This window comes from Petaurus breviceps, unplaced genomic scaffold (assembly GCF_028583685.1).
Source record: "Petaurus breviceps papuanus isolate PSGF00001 unplaced genomic scaffold, PetGlider_PUasm1.0 90515, whole genome shotgun sequence".
NCBI classification, from domain to species: domain Eukaryota; kingdom Metazoa; phylum Chordata; class Mammalia; order Diprotodontia; family Petauridae; genus Petaurus; species Petaurus breviceps.
Genome location: NW_027187269.1, coordinates 4,498,220 through 4,519,307, shown reverse-complemented (window position 1 = coordinate 4,519,307; position 21,088 = coordinate 4,498,220). Strand labels below are relative to the sequence as shown.

Below are 21,088 nucleotides of genomic sequence, written 5' to 3'. Positions count from 1 at the left end.
TCCTGATGCCAGACCCAGCACTCTATCCACTGTGCCACCTTGCTGCTCTCCTGAGTACTATAACATGAAGCTAAATAAAGTTGTCTTTTAAAAAGGTAAATATACACTCAACTTCAAACTTTCAGGGCTAATCTTAATACTGGCATAGAACAATCAACTCAGGCCCAGAATCAGTAATCCTGATTTGGTTACTTTTGCTTTTTACATTCCTTCTAGTACCTAGATTTTCTGGGTATCTGAAACCAACTATCCCTAAAAACATATTCCATATAAGGATACTACTACTCCCCAGTGAGGCTGGTATATCTTTTCCATAATGAAGCAAGATGGTGACAGGGAACTGCTACTGTCAGTAATGATGATAGCAGTGATAGATGCCATATTTTTTCATTTGGGGATGGGAAGCAAAACACCCAGAACAACCTATTTGCTTACAAATTATTCCTTATTTTCTAAAGAAATATTTTAGACAACACATTCTGAAGAAAATTGAACTGTTATACTACCAAGAATAGTTTTCTTAATTTTAGGGAGCTGTTTACTTAGGTTTTATGTCACCTATGAGACTATGGCATGGGACCGCATTACAAAAAAGAGGTATAATTGAGCAATTCTAAGTAGTCAGGGTTCTATTTTATCATACCATGTGTACACATTTTCTTAAAACATCAACTATTTTTCATTCCACAATATTGTTTCAAAAATATATAAACAATCACTTTGCTCATTTGTAATAGAAGAAATTTACTGAGGCAAGGAAACAAGCTCATGTTGGAAAAAATATAAGGAACTAAATCAAATCTCTCTCACAGAACCAGTTTGCTCTAATGCTTGTTTACAAAGATGCTACACTTTATCACCTTTACTGTTCTGATATACTGATGAAGGTATAATGCAAAATTTTCCTTCCAATTTGAAATGACACAATGGAGAGACAGAGATTTTAAATGTTATATACATGTCAACTCTTGATTATTTTTGCTCAAAGTACTTATATTAACTGGTACCTGAATAATTTTTGGAAAAAATTTATGACATATCCCCATCAAACAAGCAACTAAGTTATTTAGTCAATCAATCAACAAACATTTACTAAACATTCACTGCCAGCCAAGCACTATGTTAGGCACTGGGGATATAAAGAGGGGCAAATGTGTCCTTTCCCTCAAGAAGTATGCATTCTAATGGGAGTCAACATATAAATAACTAGGTGTATGTAACAGAGACACACAAAGTGGATGAAAAGGTAAACTAAAAGGTAAGGCATTAGTAGCTGGGGAAAACCATGAAAATCCTCCTGTAAAAGGTGGGTTTTGAATGAAATCTTAAAGGAGACCAGAGAAATAAAGAAGCAGGGATAAGGATGCATTTTTGGTTATCATGGATCACCAATGTAAAGACACGGAGATTGGAGATGAAGACTCCTGTTTGAAGAATTGCCAATCAGCAAGTGTTGCTGAATTGTATAGTACATAGAAGGTAAAGTATAGACAAGATTGGAAAGGAAGGAGGGGATGAATTATTCAAATACCTTTGAATGCATCACAGGGGACATTAGTCAAAAGAGCAATGCAGTTAGGAAACCTCAGTTCTAGTCACAGATCTATTGCTTTGCTACATGTGAAATTTTAGGCAATACAGTTATTCTTGACTTCAGTTTCCTTATCTGCAAAATGAGAATTTAAGTCTAGAACTGATGTTAAAGACCTTTTCTGGGTCTAAAGTTTATAAGACTCATTTATCTCTCAAGATTCAGTGAATTTCTTGATGTTGCTCTCTGCAGTTGTCTTCCACCCAGGTTTCCCTTTACCTTCTAGATCCCAGGCAAGAGCCAGGCACAAGTCCACCCTAATCAATTGGAAGGAACAGGTGTCTGCAAGGTATAACTTAAAGAGTGCAGGAAGAGAAATAGAACTGAAAATTTTCATGTTTACTGGACTAACACCTCAAAATGTTACTTTTATTCTCCTTTGTATGTATTTATATGTCTCTTCCCCCACTCCCCTGCCCCAATTTCAGAACTGTAAGTAGTTATTTTGGTCCATAGGGCAAGCATCTCAAAAATGACCTTCTAATCATGTCTATACATCTAGGTACTGATTAATGTGAATAATGATCCTGTGAAATGAACAGATTATTTGAAGTCATGCTACATATTTCCAATGGGCTAGAACCAATGACCATATTTTAAAATAATTATAACTTTAGCTAGTGCATATCTGAATAACATGACCATTTCATAAGGATTTATCATTTGTACTATTACAGACCTAACTGGTGTGAAAATAACAGAAGTCATTAAGATAAATCTGACTGGTTAGAAGGAAAAAAATAGAACAGTGGTTCACACATAGGTGTCATTAACAGTTCCTGCCATCTGGTTGCTTCTTATTTTAAATATTTTTTTTCTTGTTAAATGGATGCTAAGCTCAGTCATTTCTACTGCTGAAGGAATGAGCCTCACTTTTAGGGCCCTGGGGCAAAGGTATGGTAATTAGCCCACTTGATTATATAGTCATCACCAAGCATCTCTATAAATATAGACCTTTCATATATTAAGAGATACATCTGGTTGTTAACTTTTCTGGATCTTAGTTTCCTCATTGGGAAAGTGGGGAAATAATACTTGTTCTTTCTACTTCACAGAGTTTTTGTGAGAATCAAATGAACTAATGTTTACCAAGTGCTTTATAAATGACATATTTATATACTAAATCATGAACTACTATTAAGTAAAGAATAAAGCAAGTTTCAAATAATTTAACAGTGACTCCATTCATAAGATAACCATTATACTTCATACATATCAGACTGGCTAATATGACAGAAAAGGAAAAAGATAAATGTTGGAGGGGGGGGAAAGTGGGATATTAAATGCATTGTTGGCAGAGTTGTGAACTGACCCAACCATTCTGGCGAGCAATTTGGAACTAAGCCCAAAAAACTATAAAACTGTGCATAACCTTTGATCCAGAAATACCACTACTACGTCTGTATCCCAAAGAGATCATAAAAAAAGGAGGACATACACATACAAAAATATTAATAGCAGCTCTTTTTGCGGTGGCAAAGAATTGGAAACTGAGGGGGTACCCATCAATTGAGGAATGGCTGAATAAGTTGTGGTATATGAAGGTAATAGAATACTATTGTTCTATAAGAAATGATGAGCAGGTAGATTTCAGAAAAACCTGGAAAGCCTTACATGAGCTGATGCTGAACAAAGTGAGCAGAACCAGCAGAACATTGTATACAGTAACAACAATATTATGTAATGATCAACTATGATTGACTTAGTTTTTCTCAGCAATGCAATAATTCAAGACAATTCCAAAAGACTCATGATGGAAAATGCTATCCACATCTAGAAAAAGAACTGATGGAGTCTGAATGCTGATGAAAGCATACAATTTTCACTGTGTGTGTGTGTATGCTTGCACGTGTGTCTATGCACAGGCACATTTTCATTTTGTCGTTTCTTCCACAACATGACTAATGTGGAAATATGTTTTACATGATTGAATATGTATAGCTTGTATCACATTGCTTGCCATCTGGGGTGGGGGGAGGGAAAGCAGAAAGGGAGAAAAATTTGGAACTCAAAACCTTTCAAAAAATGAATATTGAAAATTTTCTTTATGTGTATTTAAAAATAAAATACTACTAAGTAAAGGATAAAAAAACAATTATTAGAAAATAGAATACAGAGTCTTAAGGGGAATGAGATATCTGACAGCTCAGTCTTAAGTAGGATATGCGGGTTAAACAAAGTCTATGATATGATACTGAGAGGTAAGTCAGGCTTGTAGTGGGTGTTGTGTTTGTTCTTCATTATCGAAGAAGACCATGGCATCAGGGAAATGATGGCATGACTTGCAGATGACTTGGATTTGAGTGAGGGAGAGCTGTGCAAGGTCACCAGCCTCACTTTCTCCTCCAGAGCCATCTGGATCCAGTGACCTGATATTCATCAGGACGACTGGAGATGGACCAGGATGCAATGGGAGACCTGGCCCTTGCAGGCTAAGATCTTTTCAGGTTCTCACTTTGAGTGGTGGAATGAATAGCAGAGTACTAAGGACTCAAAGGAAGAGTAGGAATAGGAAAAGTCTTGAAAATTAGCTTTGACTGGGTTCAGATCTTAATCAGTCTAGTCCTAAGGAGGTAAACATTAACCTTCCCACTTGGTTTTGTTTGGATTCCTGTGTTCCTGATATGTTCTGGGTAACCAACTTCCTAATCCTGAGGAAATAAATTGACTGGTTTCTGACCTTTCTGTTTTCCTGGTAACTAGTTCCTCCTCAGGCAGAGGGAAAACACAGAAGTGTGTTATTCTCAAGGCATTACTATGGTCCGGTTCTCTTCATCATGCTTCATCATGGCTGTTTTGTTTGATCTACGATTACCAGTGCCTGAATACAAATACAAAACATCCAAGTCTCTCTCTAGAATGTCTTTTGATATACTTAGAAAACCAATGCCATTTTGAATATTTAAGTGGAAATGTCTTGAATGGGATAAGAGGTTTTGGAACAGTTACTACATCTGCCTTGAAAAGGTAGGGCCATATCACAGTAGCAGAGAAGGCAGAGCAGTAGGTATATAAGTAAATGTCAGACCTTAGGGATCCATTTCATACACTTGAGTGACATTCCATACATAGCTCATCATAAATTCCCAACAGCGTCATTATCTATAGTATTTCACACTGCCCTTGGAATGAATTTATAGTTGACTTGTAAACAGAATTCTAAAAGGCTTCCTGATTTAAAAAAATACTGAAAACCTTTATTTTTATATAACTTTCATTTCTGAATATATCCCTCTCCCCTTTCCTGCCTAGTAAGCTATCCTTTGTAATAGAAGGAAGGTTACATTTTTTCACTTCTTCTCTGGAAATCTACTAATTAAAAAAACGACCACAGCCCCAAAACCAACTTGACCTGTAATAGTCTGGAACAGTCTAACCCTCATTTAAAGTTTTATTTTCTTACTCTTTGGCATGACAGTACTCATTCTACTTTCTTCTCTCAAATACCACTGTCTGAGAACCTCAAAGTTCTTATAGCCATCTTATATAGCCATCTTATAGCCATTAGCTCTGAGGGTCTCCAACCGCCCTCACCAACCTCTCCCCAAAACAAAACAAAAACAAAACACCCAAAGCCTGAACAACAAAGACACATGAAAGTTAAATCCATTTTCAATCACAAAAAGGGGGCCAGAAATGGTAGGATTGGGTATATTCCAGTTTTTATTAAACCTGTTTAAACTTCATTAGGTTTGCTATTACTGTACTTCATTTAGTTACTGGGCACTTGAGGCAATGTTTACTTTCCTGGAGGGCTTCTTCACACTGTAGATATGGCCCAGTTTAAAATTACCAAAAGGGGTAGGAATAGGAGCAAAACAGGAGCCACAGGAGCCCAAAGTTACAATTAGAGAATTTAACACAATGCCAGATACTCTGTGGGTTTTCTCAATAATATTTGAAGATAATAATGACAGGGTTTTAATAACAGCTCCAATTATCCCTTAGGTGAGTACATGTCTGGTCTCTTCTCCCATATGCTTTCAATTTTTTATCCCTCTAGAAATTCAACAGTAATTCATTGATTGGTGGGGGTTTTTTTTTGGACAAAATTAAAATGAAAGAGTATGAAAATGACAGAGACTATAATTTTGTCACAAGTGGCATAATTTACTTGAAATACAGGTTTCACTGGAAATACCAAATACAGGATGTGAGTATCATATTTGTAATAAGTAATGTGAATTATCATAGAATTTTTAAGGCTCATGTAGTTTATATCAGTCATGTTTTTAGTTGATATATTGAAAATGAAGCAGATGAACAAAAAATAGTCCATTGGCTTCAAATCAGTTAGCAACATAATACTTCAGAAGAAAAGCAAAGGGGGAAAGGTTATCTGTGTAACCAAATCTAATATATTATCTGACTTGCACTTATATACAAATATTTTTCTAAAGTAATTAGGTCTTCTGCCCCAAATTCTGTTTGTCAGCAAAATTTCAATTGTCAAGAATTACCAAAATAACAAGGACTGCTATTTACATAACAACTGAAGTTTTAAAAATTGCTTTGCATCTAATATTCAAGTGAAATAGATGGGTTTGATTCCCATGGAAATTATGAGTAATCTGAGATTCAGAGAATTAAGGGGACTTCCTTAAGGTCACGCAACTAGAAAGTAGAATTCAAACTCAAGTCTCCCTGACTCCAAATCCAGAACTCTTGTCAGTGTGTAATTCTCTATTGCTTACAACCCTGAGAAAACTGAATTCTGGCTCTGTGACTAATTCATGGTGAGAGTTGAGCAAACTTTGGACATTTTAATGCATCTCTGTGCCTTAGTTTAGGGGCAGTTAGGTGGCACACTGGATAGATCACTGGCCCTAGAATCATGAGGACCTGAGTTTAAATTTGACCTAGCTATGTGACCTGGGCAAGTAACCCTATATGCCTCATTTCTTCATTTATAAAATGAGAGAGGGAAGGAAACGGCAAACCACTAATATCTTTGCCAAGATAACCTCAAAATGCGTCACAAAGAGTTGGACAAAACTGAAACAACTCAACAAAGGTGACTTAGTTTCCTTATTTGTACCACAATCATAGCATCATTAACAACAACTTTTATTGATTCCTCTATAAAAGAATGTAAGCAAAACATGAGAAAAGTATAAAGTGAGATATAAATACAAGGTAAGAAATGCTATTATTGGGGCTACTAGGTGGCACAGTGAGTAAAAGCACCGGCCTGGCAGTCAGGAGGACCCGAATTCAGTTCCGGCCTCAGACACTTAACACCCACACAAAAAAACTAGACGTGTAACCTTGGGCAAGTTACTTAACCCCAACTGCTCTCCAAAAGGCAAAAAAAACCAAAAATGCTATTATTCTTATATATATTACCAGGTAAAAAACCATTCTCAAAAGTTTTCATTCCTCTGACACCCTTGTCAACGCTACCTTTAAAACAAAGCAAAACAAAAAAAGTATGGGAGGAAGTACAGTGCAATAATATCATATATTGCTTATTTTTTCTCATTTCCAAAATGAACTAGTTCTTATTAGATTATAGTCAATTCTTACTAGAGTTATGACATTTTGATCTAAGGGTAGGTTGAGTTAGAGAGACATGAAGAAGCAGGATGAGTTGTTATATTAGCAGGAGAAACTCTAAAAAACAAGATGACAAAATAGATGAAGATGTGTGGCAAAGGAAGGAGGGGAACCAAGTGACAGTTACTAATTTTATGCTAATTACATTCCCTGTACCTCTTAGCTTCTTCTGCGATGACCTTCCACTGAACTCCTCCAAGAATGTTGTTAAAACCTTGGATACTAATGCCATATTGGCACCATCACTAGGCATATATCCGGTTCAATGGATTTCTTACCAATTTTGCAACTCCACTGATCACCTGGATGGCAGGAGAGCTACAGAGCTCCACCAGAAGGGCAGCAGCTGTCCTAAGTGTTGAAAAGCTAGGGATGCCCATAGCTCTGCCTATCAGCAAATCCTGATATATATGATTGTCTGGCATGATGACACAGTCCCCTCAGGTGACACAGTCTCTTCTTTTTTGTGTAGGTTTGTATGCCCTCTCTAGGACCATAGACTTCTCTGTCAATGTGATGCTGCTTTAACAAAATTCTCTTATCATCTGTTCCTTAGATGATGTTAAGTCATGCCCCCTCTCTGTGCCTCATTTTCCGATCTGTGAAATGAGAGGGTTCCTTAGATGATCTCTAAGGTTCTCCCAATTCTAAATCTATGATTGCACTGTTGGGAGTGGTCAGTGGTTCTCATGGGTACAGTCTTGCAATACAGAAGCACTGTTTGGGAGAAACTGGAAACTGGGGACTCCTTCACTTGGGGATAGAAAAGAGTAGAACCAGAGTATCTTGGCAAGCTCAAAAAGCAACTGAAACCAGATCTTGAGGAACTCTACATTAAGGGTCACAGCCAAAGCAGCTACTGTTTTGTAAAGTGACTCTCAATCCACTTTGGTTGGATATAGCTTCTTTAGAGTAGTTCTTAGAAGGCTGATTGATTTTGGTTAGGTTAGATTGACTTTAATCTTACTTTGATGTTGCCCACCGAATGTGGGGAAGAGGCAGTATGATTCAATGAATAACACAGTGGACTTGGAATCAGGACTAACGTTGATTTAAATCATATTTACAAGCTGTGTGACTCCTGGCAAGTCATTTAACTTCCTTTGACTACATTTTCCCCATCCCTAAAATGGGGATAATAACAGCATACATCTCCCAGGGTTGTTGTGAGGATCAAAGGAGATAAGAGGTGTAAAAAGCTTTGAAAAGAGTGCTATATAGATAGATGGTAGCTCTTTTTATATGGCAAAATGGCCTTCAGGTTTTCTATTTCAGGTTGTTTTTTTTCCTTTAAGAAAAAAAAGGCATTAAGGTCATAGGGCAACCAGGAAGAAAACATTTCAGCACCTTTAACACCAACTGAAGAGACTCAGTTATAAAGTTCTCTAAAGTTTACAAAGTACTTACTTCAAAATCATCTAGGCAGTGCAAACATTATTACTAATCCTATTTCACTTATAAAGAAACTATATCTCAGAGAAGATAACTTGCCTTAGATCACACAACTAGTAAGCATCTGAGCTTGCAATAGTAATAGGAATTTGAAGATTTTTCCCTGACCCTTAATAAGCCTAACTTGAATTTGAGGACCTCCCCGATTTGAAAATAAACTCTGCCCCCTAATAGGCTAAATGTGGTCACAAGAGCCTGTGGTGGAAGGCTTATTTTTCAGGAAGGCACAACTTTTGTTACTTTATAATCAAGTGGGTCACGAGGGTTGTGATGTTTTTTGATCCCAGAGAAGGCTACATATATCTCTGAGGTGAGGTTTTGCTTTGGGACTCGTTTATGGGAAGAGTTGTGTGATATGACCAGATGAGACTCTGTGCAGTCATTGAGCCCTCTGGCTTTGAAAACCCAGATGTTGTTGCTTCTCTCTCTGGTGACTAACTGTATGCATGTAATGGTCGGACAACTAGAAGCCCTATCTGTTGGTCTGCTGAATTGTGTTATTTTCTCTGTCTGGTTTTGTTTTTTTTTGTCTGCTCGTAATTTGTTTGTATTCTCTGAATTTCAGGGTGCTGACTTTCCCCCTGAACTAGGTAAATGATATATGTTTGATTAAAGTAAGATTGTTAACCCTTTTTGAGTTGCTTTCCTTTAGAAAAGTAGATCAAAGAACCTGTGCCAGCAGCCATCCTGGGTATGCTAGGGCACTTGCTGCTACAGAGCCATAATGTGAAATCAAGTCTATCCTAACTCTAAGAACTCTTTCAAATATATCATATTAGATACTTATCTTTCTGTACACACAGACATATATATGTGCGTGTACATATATACATATATATATAGATATACATGCATATATGTATAAACTCTAAGAGAATATATGCATATATGTGTGTATAGATAAATACATATATTTTATATATACACACATTTATTTATGTATGTTTATGTGTGAGTATATATCAGTGATCTATCAATCTATTGATCTATCTATTGAGAAAGTATGTGGTATGCTTGCGGGAATTATTTATCTGTTGTTTTTGAAGATGACCAGTGGCATCACAGTGTGATATCTTATCTTGTGTGTGAACTGGATTTATATGAGGCAGAGTTTTACAAAGTCTTTAGCCTCACTCTCTCTTCCAGAGTCATTGAATTTCAGTGGCAAGACACCAGTCTTCTTGACTTTTGGTGTTCTCAGTGTCTGACTAAGCTCTAAGCTTTCCACAGAACCTGATTCAACTGCCATCAAAACAAATTGTTTCTGCTGGGGGAAGTCTACACACACATGTTGGGGGTAGACATCCTCTTAATTCACCAATAGATTTGAAGCCTATTTATTGGTTATCCTCAACCTGGTTTAGTGCATCTGTGGTTTTACTAGGGTGTGTCTGCTGCGCATGGTATAGCTTCTTGGAGCCACAGGGATGAGAAGCCCAGAAAAGGGCTCACAGCACAGGTATTAGTCCTCCTTAAACACTCTACACTCCATTAGACTCAGGACAGATATGGTTTAAAGTATTTGTGTATATGTATATCTATCTATATGTTCATATTTATATAAATATCAAATATAGTGTGTATTTATATATAAATATGTATATATACATACATACATCTACGTATGTCTATCCAGGGAAAGACCCTTTAAATAAATATAAACACCTTTGGGGTTTGATTCATAATTTTTTCACAAGGAGATTTCCAAGGAAAACAAAGGGGAAGCTGATTATAAATTTCTTTAAGTGCCTCCCCTAACTTTAAGTAGTACATTTTATCTGAATTTTCTTTATGTTTCTTTGAAATTTCACACATAATCTGAAACTTATTTTCATGGCTGATTTATGTGGTTGTATAAGGTCCATGATTACCATTTCAGTCACAAATCAACTTGTTAAGTACATGGTGATGCAGTGCAAATGACACATCCCCTTTTAGGAATATTAATAAGTATTTGAGCTTAGATATAGAAGTTTGAAAGCCATTAAGGCAAATACTTCATAACTGCAAAAAATAATATTAAACATAATCAGTAGAAACCCATTATCTGTGTCTACTCTAAACTTTCAGCTCTTTGCGATAGTATAGAGACCAATTTGCCATATGTGAGTATGGGAGCATGTAAGAATGAGTTGAATTCAGTTTAAGTGACCTAGCTTTTCCTTTGGTCTATATAATGTTGAATAACAGGTTTGACTGAATTCTTCGCTTTCCAACCAGTTTTCTTGATGTCATGTAGATGTAGTGTTAGACAGTACTTTTCTCTTGAACTCTGCATAAATTGACCTTTTCTTTTAAATAAGCATATTAGCTCACATGCAAGTTGTTCTGCCCAAACACAAATTTCAAAATATAACCTAATGTCAGCCAATGACTGAGACACTGTACTTTTCTTCCTGTGTTAATAGGAGGTTTGAAATAAATATGTGCTCTGCGGTTTGCCAAAGCAGATGTTTAACTTTCAACATTCCGCAATGAAATGGCGGACAGAGCCCTTACCTTTGGGAATGGTAATCTGACAGCTGAGGTCGCAGTCCTGCTGAAGCTGATAAAAAGCCACTTCCTGCAGTCGGGCACGCTCCAGCTCTGAGAGGCTTTGTATGGGAACTGACTTCAGCCGAACACTGCGCCCTGACATGCTGTTCCAAGTAAAATCACCCTGTAGATCAAGTAGAAAAATATGAAGTGTTACATGGTTCAGCTACTTTAACAAACATATTTGTCTCTCTTTTTTTTTTTTATCAGGAAGAAAAACATGACAGAGTTTAAAAAAATTTTTTTTCCCTTGGAGTTAACTTTAAGCAAAGTAGAATACAACTCATCTTTATTTTCAGTTAGTCTTCATCTCAAAGAATTTTATTTTACTCTTCTTTTAGTGTGATAATTTTGTATTAATTGAAGAAGTCAACTCACATATGACCCATGATAGTACTGGAAAAGCTGTGTAATACTGTCTAATATACTATGAGTTTATTAGAATTCATTAAGAAAAAGTGTTAATAAATATATGTCACTGTCTGTCCGTAACTTCACAATTCAAATCTTAACATAGTGAGATGAAGGAGATAATTTGGCACATGCAACAGGAAGCAGTTAGGTGGCAAGGTGAATAGAGCCTAGGAATTGTGTAGTCAGAAAGGACTTGAGTTCAAATCCAACCCCAGATAGTAATTTTGTAATCTTGGGCAAGTCAGTCATTCTTTGTATCAGTTTCCTCAATCTGTAAAATAGGGATAATAATAGCACCTACCTCAAAAGGTTGATCTAAAGATCATATGAGATAATATGTAATTATATGTGATAGATAATATGTAATTTATGTAGACAATGTGTAATAATATGTATAGTCCTTTGCAAACCTTAAAGCTCTATATAAATGCTAGCTATTATTAATGACATAAAAGTCACCCTGATTGTATGTGTTGTAGAGTCAGGTGACTAGGACATGCTCTGTTTATAAGATAACACACACTAAAATGTTTCATCGTGTCTAATACTCCATAGTCATGGAGCATTGTATTTACAGATGACAGCTGCAAATGAAATGAACCATTTACTGGGGCTAAGGAACAAAAAACCTTGGTTCTAGGCTGCTTCACTACTGTTGCACTAAATCTTTCCTACTGTTGCACAAAATGAAGTTTTTCACACTTTCTTTTGCTTCTTTTTGTATCCCCGGTTACTGCACATTTCTGTCATTTACTACTCGATTTTAAGTAGAAATTTGTCCATGTGAATTCAATGCCAAAGTAGTCCCTGCAGTGGTAGTCAAAGCAAATATTTTTATGTGTACCTGAAAATAGATGTGTTCTCACCCACATAGCATCTCTAAGTATAGAATCACAGACATGAGAGCATCTAGTCCAATCCCTCTCATTTTACAGAATGAGGAAACTGAAGTTCAAAGAAATGCTGCCTAAGGCATGTAATTAGTAATAAAGGCCAGATGTAAATCCAGGTCTTTTCACTGCCAGCTGAGTGTTTTTTCCAATACGCCAGGCTGCCATTCACTTTCATGCCAAAGAAGGAAATCTGCAACAAGAACTAATCCTCACTTTCCTTAATATAGCTTTCCCTACTGAAGAGGAAACCCTACATGCTGTGGATTATCAGCCATCATTCACCTGGGTAGACTTCCCAGGAACTATCAAGAGTTCACCCAGCAATAATGGATGAGATAGCTTCAGGAACTAGGCATTCTTAGGGAGATCTGTAATCAGAGAGGGGACAGAGCTACATAGGTACCTCTTTCTTAATTCATGGAAGTGCCAAACATGTCCCCTCATTCACTCAGCTACTATTTTGAGAATATTGAACCCATTTTTTTTTAAGCAATTGAGGTTAAGTAACTTGCTCAAGATTACATGGTCAGTTATTTCTGGGTGTGGTGCTGAGCGTCTGAGCCCGGGATTTGATCTCCAGGTCATCCCAACACTGGAGCCGGTGCTCTTACTCGCTGAGCCACCTGGCCGCCCCTGAACCCATTTTTAATAAGCTTCCTTTTCATCTAAAAACCCTTGACACCATCTCCTAATCCCTCCTTTCTTCCAGTATCTCATAACGAAGTGATCCTTCTCTGTGTCAAAACCAGCTCCTCCATATGAGTCCTTTCTCTCTGCTTTCATATTTTCAACCTATCCCTATCTCCTTTCCTACTACCTAAGCTCAGTAGTCCCCTATGCTTAAACAAAACCAACCAAACAAAAACTTTTCCTTTGCCTCTCTATCCCTTCAAGTCACCACCCCTTCTTTCTCCACCAAACTTAGAAATTGCTGCCTATATTCATTGCCTTCACTTTTCTTGTCTGGCTTCCAGTTTTATGGCCCCAGTGAAACTGCTCTCTAAAGCTATCAGTGATCTCTTAATGAACAAATCTGATTATCTTTTCTCAGTTCCCATATTCCTTGACCTCTCCACTGCATGTGTCACTCTGGACTAACCTCTTTTCCCAAATATTCTCTTCTCTCTGGAATTTCATAACAATACCCTTTTCTGGTTGTCCTCCTACAGTCTGACAGCCATGCCACCAGTTTTGACTGTTCTCCTAGGGCTCTATCTCTCTCTCACTCTGTCTGTCTCTGTCTCTCTGTCTGTCTGTCTGTCTCTCCTTTGCAATGAACTTATCAGCTCCCATGGACCTAATTTGCATTTCTTTGTAGATGACTCCTGTACATTTACATAACTAGTTTTAATGTCTTCAGTTTCAAGCCTATATCACCAAAAAGCTTCTTGGACATTTAAATCTGGATGCTCTAAACTTGATATATCCAAAACATAACTATATATCTTTTACCCCAAATCCACTCCTCCTCCATATTCTATTTCTGTTGAAATTGCCATGATTCTTCTAGTCTTTCAGATTTATAATCTCAGTCATTCTTCCCTTGGCAGTTTTCCTCCCTCCATTCATTTTATCAGTTATCATCTCCTAATTTCTACCTCCACACTGTCTCTCCCACCATACTGCTTCTTTCTACTCATATAACCCTCACTTTAGTTCAGGTCCTCTTCACTTTTTGTTTAAATTACAGCAACAGCTTCCCAGTTGTTCTCCCTGCCTTAAATATCTCTCAATTTCAGTTTATCCTCCATATTGCTGCCAAAGTGATTTTCCTTAAGTGCAAATGTGACACCCCCTACTCCCTTCCACCACAAGTGGATAAATGGCATACCCGTTGGACAAAATGTAAACCCATCTCTATAACTTTTACAGCCCTACACAGCTTTGTACCAAACAAACTCCAGTCTCACTGCACAGTACTCTCCCTCCCATACTCTGCCCTCTCAAATGAATCCAGCCTATGATCCTCAACATGGAACTTCAGCTCTCATCTTGTAATGTAATACCAAGGAAAGGCAACTTCCCAGGTTCAAAATACCAGCATTGGTGCTCTCTATTTTATTCAGTAACAAACCAAGAACAGAGAAGATCGAAACATGACATCATTCAAAATACAGCATTTACTAAGTGTGATTAAATCATCTCCAAGGCCTACCCCACCCCAGGACTTTCCAATCATTCAATCAATTACAAAGTCTCTGTTCCAAATACTTCTCCACCCCTAGGCTATACCTTAATTAAGTCCACCACAAAGCCCCTCTTCTCAAATGGAGATTAGTTTCCAAACATAAGTAAAATACATTCATTTGCTCAACCATAGAACACAAAAAGGTCAAAAGTTCCCCACCCCTGGATCACAATTGAATCTACCCCAGAGTTACATCAAGTTTAAACACAGCACTTAATACCCAAATGGAGGTCTTTTCTTCATCTTGACACGAGGCAAGTTCTCAGCAATCTTAGTTCCTGGAGAGACAAGGCTTAGCAAGGCCATAAGATACATTGCCAGTCCCTTCATGAATTTATCCTCTGTCTGTAGAACAGTCCTAGAACCCCTGAACACATTAGCAAAGCCCTCTCCCAGGATTTCTGTAAACATACAACAAGAAAATCCTTCTTCAGGGCTTCTGAACCAACAGAAAGGCTCCCAGACCCCTGCAACAACAGCACTGTCCTTCACCAGTGGACAGTATTCATTCTGTCTGCCGGACAGTCTCCAGACCCCTGCAACAACAGTACTGTCCCTCACCAGTGGACAGTATTCACTCTCAGTACTGTCCCTCACCAGTGGACAGTATTCACTCTCTGTCTGCAGGACAGTCTCAGGCCTTCTTAACCAAATGCCAGGTTCCAGGACTTCTTCAACAGGACAGTCTTTCACCAGTGGACAAATCTGGCAAAATAACATCAAAACAGACAGACAAAGTACCAGCAAAACAGCCATATCTCCTCAGTCCTTGGCAGCTCAGGGGGCAGGTCTCAAAAGTCCAGGGCAATTCAAAGCGGCCACCAGCAATCTCTTAGTCTCTCCCTCTCCACGAGGAGCTGCTCCCAAAAAAAACTTCCGCCTCTCTCTTGTCTCTCCAAATCTACGTCACCAGCTCCTCCCAGTCAGGACTTTCTTTTCACATCAAAAAGTCCATCCCACAGGTGGGATTAACAAGCTCTGGGTTTTAATACAATCAATTTGAAAACCAAGCCAATACAGGGGAATCTTTAATTGCCATTACTATCACACATCTATGTCTTTGCATTGCTGTCTCTGGTGATTGGAATACACCTCTCCCCACCTCAGTTCTGTATCATAGAATCCTATTCTTTTTTAGAGACATAGTTAAAGCAGCACTTCATACATGGAGCCTTTCCCAATCCTCTCAATGTCTAGTATCCTCTTTTCAAATGATTTAATTTACTTTGTATTAATTTAAATTTATTCTGTATATACACATATAATATGCTTATGTATATGCATATATGTATACATAATACAGCATGTACCTATATACATAACATATATTATATAAACCTTTATATATTAGTATATAAATATAACATTAAATTAAAATTCCATATTAATGTATAAATATATATTACATATTTCACATATGCCTACATTTACATGTATGTATATATACATATGCATACGCATATACATACACACCCACAGGTAAGCCCTTGTTGTTTTCAAGTTAGAATTATGTGAGCTCCTTGTAATTAGGGATTATTTCATTCTTTGTATTTATACCCCTAATGCCAACCAGAGTGCCTGGCAAAGAATACACATTTAGTAAATGTCTACTAATTACAATTTTAGCATTAAGGTTCCTTCTAGCATATCTAAATCAAGTGAAAAGACAATTCTAGTTCAGTTATCTTCTGATACCCATTGACTGAAAGGGAAACTTGCAATTATAAACAAATTTAGCCACCCTGAGAAGCTCACCCACATCTCAGATCAACTCTAAGATCATACAATAGATAAGGTCTTAATAAATGGTTTTGTCTGACTCATTCCCTATTGAATTAAGCAGAGACATGTAATAGGCCAATTTTATTCAGTCTTTTCTATATAACCATTTATAACTTACAGTTAAATAGCATTTTATGGTTACATAGCCCTTTAGATGCATTATCTCATTTTATCTTGATAACAACACCATGAGTAAGTAGTGTATTATTATCCCCATTTTACAGATGAGGTAAAGAAAGGTTAAATGACTTATAATAAATCAAAAGATTAGTAAGTGGTAATACTGTTACCCAAGCCCAAGTTTTACTTCCAAGTTCAAAGTTCTTTCCCCCTTTCCTCTCTATCACACAGAATCTGTCAAGCATTGTTTTGTATTTGACAAGACTCCTATAGCAATGTAAGAATTCATTTTCATATAGTTGGAAACTATCAATTCAATAGGATGCAAGCATTATTAAAAATCATGGATAAAGAGAATCATACAAGGATTTGTATATGTGGATAACTACTTAGGCCTCAGATATACAAAAAATTATAAGTGGTGCATTTAGATAATGCTTTGCAGATTCAACAAAATACTATGGACTGATTCCACCTCTTTTCACCCTCCTTCATCTATGATTTCATGGACGCTGGAAATTACCTGTGAGGAAATTTCATCTACCAATCTGCAAGTCCTCTGCGGCTTATAGACTTAGACCTAAAGCACTGCTAGCTTAAGTGATTTTCAAAGCCAATGAATGTCAGAGCTAGAACCCAGGTTTTTCCAATCCCAGGGAAGGCTATGCATCTGAGCAACTGTTGGTTTGTTTTTGTTTTTTTTTGCTTTTTGGAGGGCAATTGAGGTTAAGTGACTTGCCCAAAGTCACATGGCTAGTGTCAAGTGTCTGAAGCCATATTTGAACTCAGGTCCTCTTGACTCCAGGGCCAATGCTCTATTCACTGTACTAGCTGCCCCCTGAGAATTTTTTTTTAAATTCACACACTGATAATAAGCAAAAAGGAAACCAAAATTATGCACCAGCCTGCACCAAGAGAATGCACTTTTCCTTAGAAATACACTTTAACTAAATTCAAGGAAAGAATTGAATTAGGAAGGCAGGCTACCTAATATGTTGTCATTATTTCATATCTGACTCTTCATGATCCCTTTTTGGGGATTTTTCTTGGCAAAGATACTGGAGAAGATTTCTATTTCCTTCTTCAAATCATTTTACAGATGAAGAACTAAGGCAAACAGGGTTAAGTGACTTGCCCAGGGTCACATGGCATTTGAACTCAAGATTATGAGTCTTCCTGATTCCAAGTCCAGAGCTCTTTTCACTGAGCCACCTAGCACCCCAGAATATCTAAAGACAGCACCAATGTAGCTTGGTTATACCAAACTAAAAGTTTCCACTGCCCCAATCCCTTCTAACTTCTTACCTCGCTGTGTAACCTAGTCTTGTCACTCACCATATCAAGCTTCTAAATTATTTTCTAACAGTGTCTTATACCAGCCCTCATTAACATAAAGTGTAAAGACAAGATCCCTGATAACCATGTCCTAGAATGTAACCAGGCTACTAGCAAAGAAATGATACTTACCCCTGAACAACTATGTGAAAAATGCAGCCTCCCCAGGCAGCTGTTTTACTCCGAATTAATGAGGAGTAATTGCAAGCAGGAAAAACAAGAAGAAATACTTCAGGAATTCACAGAAGCCCAACCTCATGCAACATACCATAACTGTGGAAGGCTGGGAAACAGCTGCTGCAAAGAGATCAGCCAAATCTGTAGCTATAAGAAAAGGAACTGATCTGTTTGGAGCAAAAGGCATCATGTCATCGTGCCATTTGTGAACCATTGTCAAAAACAATGTCTGGACTGTGAGTGAGGGACTTGGCTTCTGGTCCCACTTTCTTCCACTGATTTGTTGCCTTTGCCTCTCTAGGATTCAGTTCTCTTGTTTGGAAAATGAAAGGGATAAACTAGTACCTTCCAGCTCTGACATCTATGGTTCTCCAAGCACCAAGGGAGCCTTCAGATGATCGGGAGCATCTGTGCTCAATATGAAAAGGACTCTTGGTTGAGTTGTCCTTTTTGGCCACACATACCTTAAAATTTCTTGTCCAACATGAATGACTCAGAAATAAAGAACAACAAATATAAAAGTCCAGTTTGCTACAGTAATAAAAGTTTATTCAATCTACTTACCCCTAGAAAGTTAGTTTGGTACAAACAGATGGGCACTTTTAGAGCCTGTTATTTCTATGGCCTATTCTAGGGAATTTGCCAGAGGGCTATTTCAGGGAGAAGAGTGATGAAATATGAAGATGCCTTTACCACCCGAGACTTTATTTATATGTTCAGCATCCCATTCTGCTGTGAGGAAATTCAGAAGGTCCTGCTTAGGAAGGTTTAGCTCATAATATTTTGTCATGTTGTGCATTTCAATTTTAGGTCATCTACATCTACATTTTTTTCTGACCCAAATTTCTTTGTGAGGAAGTATTTAAGTTGTAAGGCTGCTGAAAACACCCTGTTTTTTGAGTACAATGATTTTCACCACAAGGGAAATATATTTGCTTGGTCTCCATCTACCAATCCCAAACCAATTTTTCAGGGCAGGGGGAGGAATGGAAACAATCAACCTTTTATTGAAGTTACTTGCTTTAATATATTTTTTCTACTCTGCAAGTTTCTACTAAAGTCCAATAGTGGACTTTAAAAACAATTTGTCTCCACTTTACCCTTCATTTTCTAATGAGTTTCTTCCCCCACATCAACTGGTGAAGAAAACAGGGATAAATATAAAATCTAACAATTTACTCATTCATGTGCCTATTAAGGGAAACACACACACATATATACACACATCTATCCTTCTAAGGAAAATATGACATGGATAAATAGTTTTTTTCCCTTGTCTATCTAACCAATGTTCCATAGCAAATATTAACTACAAGTTTTATGAAGGGAAAGGAATGGCATTTGGGGAGGCAGCAAAATTATAAATGGAAATTTGTTTGAAAATGTGCAATATTTATGAGACATGAAAATCTATGTCAAGTATATGCATTGCTCTTTAGGAACAGAAGGCAAAACTAAATGAAATCAAGTGGTATGAGTATGGTATGTAGTCCTGTGTTTGGATTCAGGAAGACCTACATTTGAATCCTGCTGCAAACCTTTAATATTTTGAGACCCTAGGTAAATTACATAGAGGTAGCTGGTGGTACGGTGCATAGAGCACTGGGTCTGGAGTCAGGAAGATCCAAATTAAAATCTAGCCTTGGATACTTCCTAGCTGTGTAGCCCTGGGCAGCTCACTTAACCTCTGATTGCCTGACAAAATAGATCCACTCGATAAAGAAAAGGCAAACCACTCTAGCATTGTTGCAAAGAAAACTCCAACTGGGATCATGAAGGGCTGGATATAATTGAACAGCCACAAAATTCTTTAACACCTCTGGGTTTCCTTACCTCTACTTCTTATGTCTCACTGTCTTCTAATCCCTCTGTAATTTGACATATGACCTAAACATCCAAATGACATTTTTCTACAAAGTCACTAATGGTGTCTTAACTGTCAAGTATAATGTTTTTCTCAATTCCTATCATTTTGGAGCTGACACTATCATCTCCTTCCATATACTTTCTCCTCTTCAGATTTTTGTGGCACTGCTCTCTTCTTGTTATCCTCCTACCTGTTTGACCATTTCTTAGTCTTCTTTATTGGTTCTTCATACACATTACACCCCACTGACTGTGGGTGTACTCCAAACTCTATCCTGGGGACTTTTCTTCTTTCCCTCCACTCTTGGTGATCTTTTCAGCTCCCAAAGGTTTAACTATCATTTCTATGCAGATGATTCCTAGATTTCCATACTCAGCCCTAAACTTTTCTGAGTCACAGTACTATTACTAACTACCTTTTTGACGTCTATAACAGGATATTCTGCAGGCATAACAAAACAAGATGTCCAAAACTGAACACATTATCTTTCATCTAAAATCTTTCCCCCTTCTAATCTTCCCTATTGCTATTGAGACAGCTAGATGTCTCAGTGGACAGAATGCTGTGCCTAGAAGACTCATCTTCCCTGAGTTCGAAGCTGGTTTCAGACACTTACTAGTTGTGTGACCCTGGTCATGTGTAATAGTAATAGAATTTAAAGATCCCCCTATATTGGCTTGGTTTTCGGGTGGAGTGTTGAAACCCAGGGCTTGTGAATCCCACTTGGCAGATGGACTTGTTGATGTGAAAAGAGGACTGAAGTGGGAGGGCTGGTGCCGTGGATTGAGAGAAGGCCTAAGCAGAGAGAGAGGCAGAAGAACTTTTGGGATCAGCATCATGGAGGGAGAGAGAGAGAGAGAGAGAGAGAGAGAGAGAGAGAGAGAGAGAGAGAGAGAGAGAGAGAGAGAGAGAGAGAGAGAGAGAGGGAGAGAGAGAGAGAGAGAGAGAGAGAGAGAGAGAGAGAGAGAGAGAGAGAGAGAGAGAGAGAGAGAGAGAGAGAGAGAGAGAGAGAGAGAGAGAGAGAGACAGAGAGACAGAGAGAGAGAGAGAGAGACACAGAGAGAGAGAGACACAGAGAGAGAGAGAGAGAGAGAGAGAGAGAGAGAGAGAGAGAGAGAGAGAGAGAGAGAGAGAGAGAGAGAAAGAGAGAGAGAGAGAGAGAGAGAGAGAGAGGAAGG

The 21,088-nt window shown here is 37.7% G+C and overlaps 1 protein-coding gene across 5 annotated transcripts in view; it reads right to left on the bottom strand.

The window, feature by feature from the left end:
* Positions 1-21,088, bottom strand: part of ARHGAP6 (Rho GTPase activating protein 6) — a 703,646-nt gene that overhangs the window by 113,010 nt on the left and 569,548 nt on the right. For 4 of the 5 annotated variants that reach the window (XM_069063000.1, XM_069063001.1, XM_069063002.1 and 1 more), the window contains exon 2: positions 11,099-11,258. In XM_069063000.1, the coding sequence (XP_068919101.1) occupies positions 11,099-11,258 (160 nt within the window). Of the gene's footprint in view, positions 1-11,098; positions 11,259-17,998; positions 18,289-21,088 lie in introns of those variants that run through there. The other variant, XM_069063003.1, reaches the window with a different exon arrangement.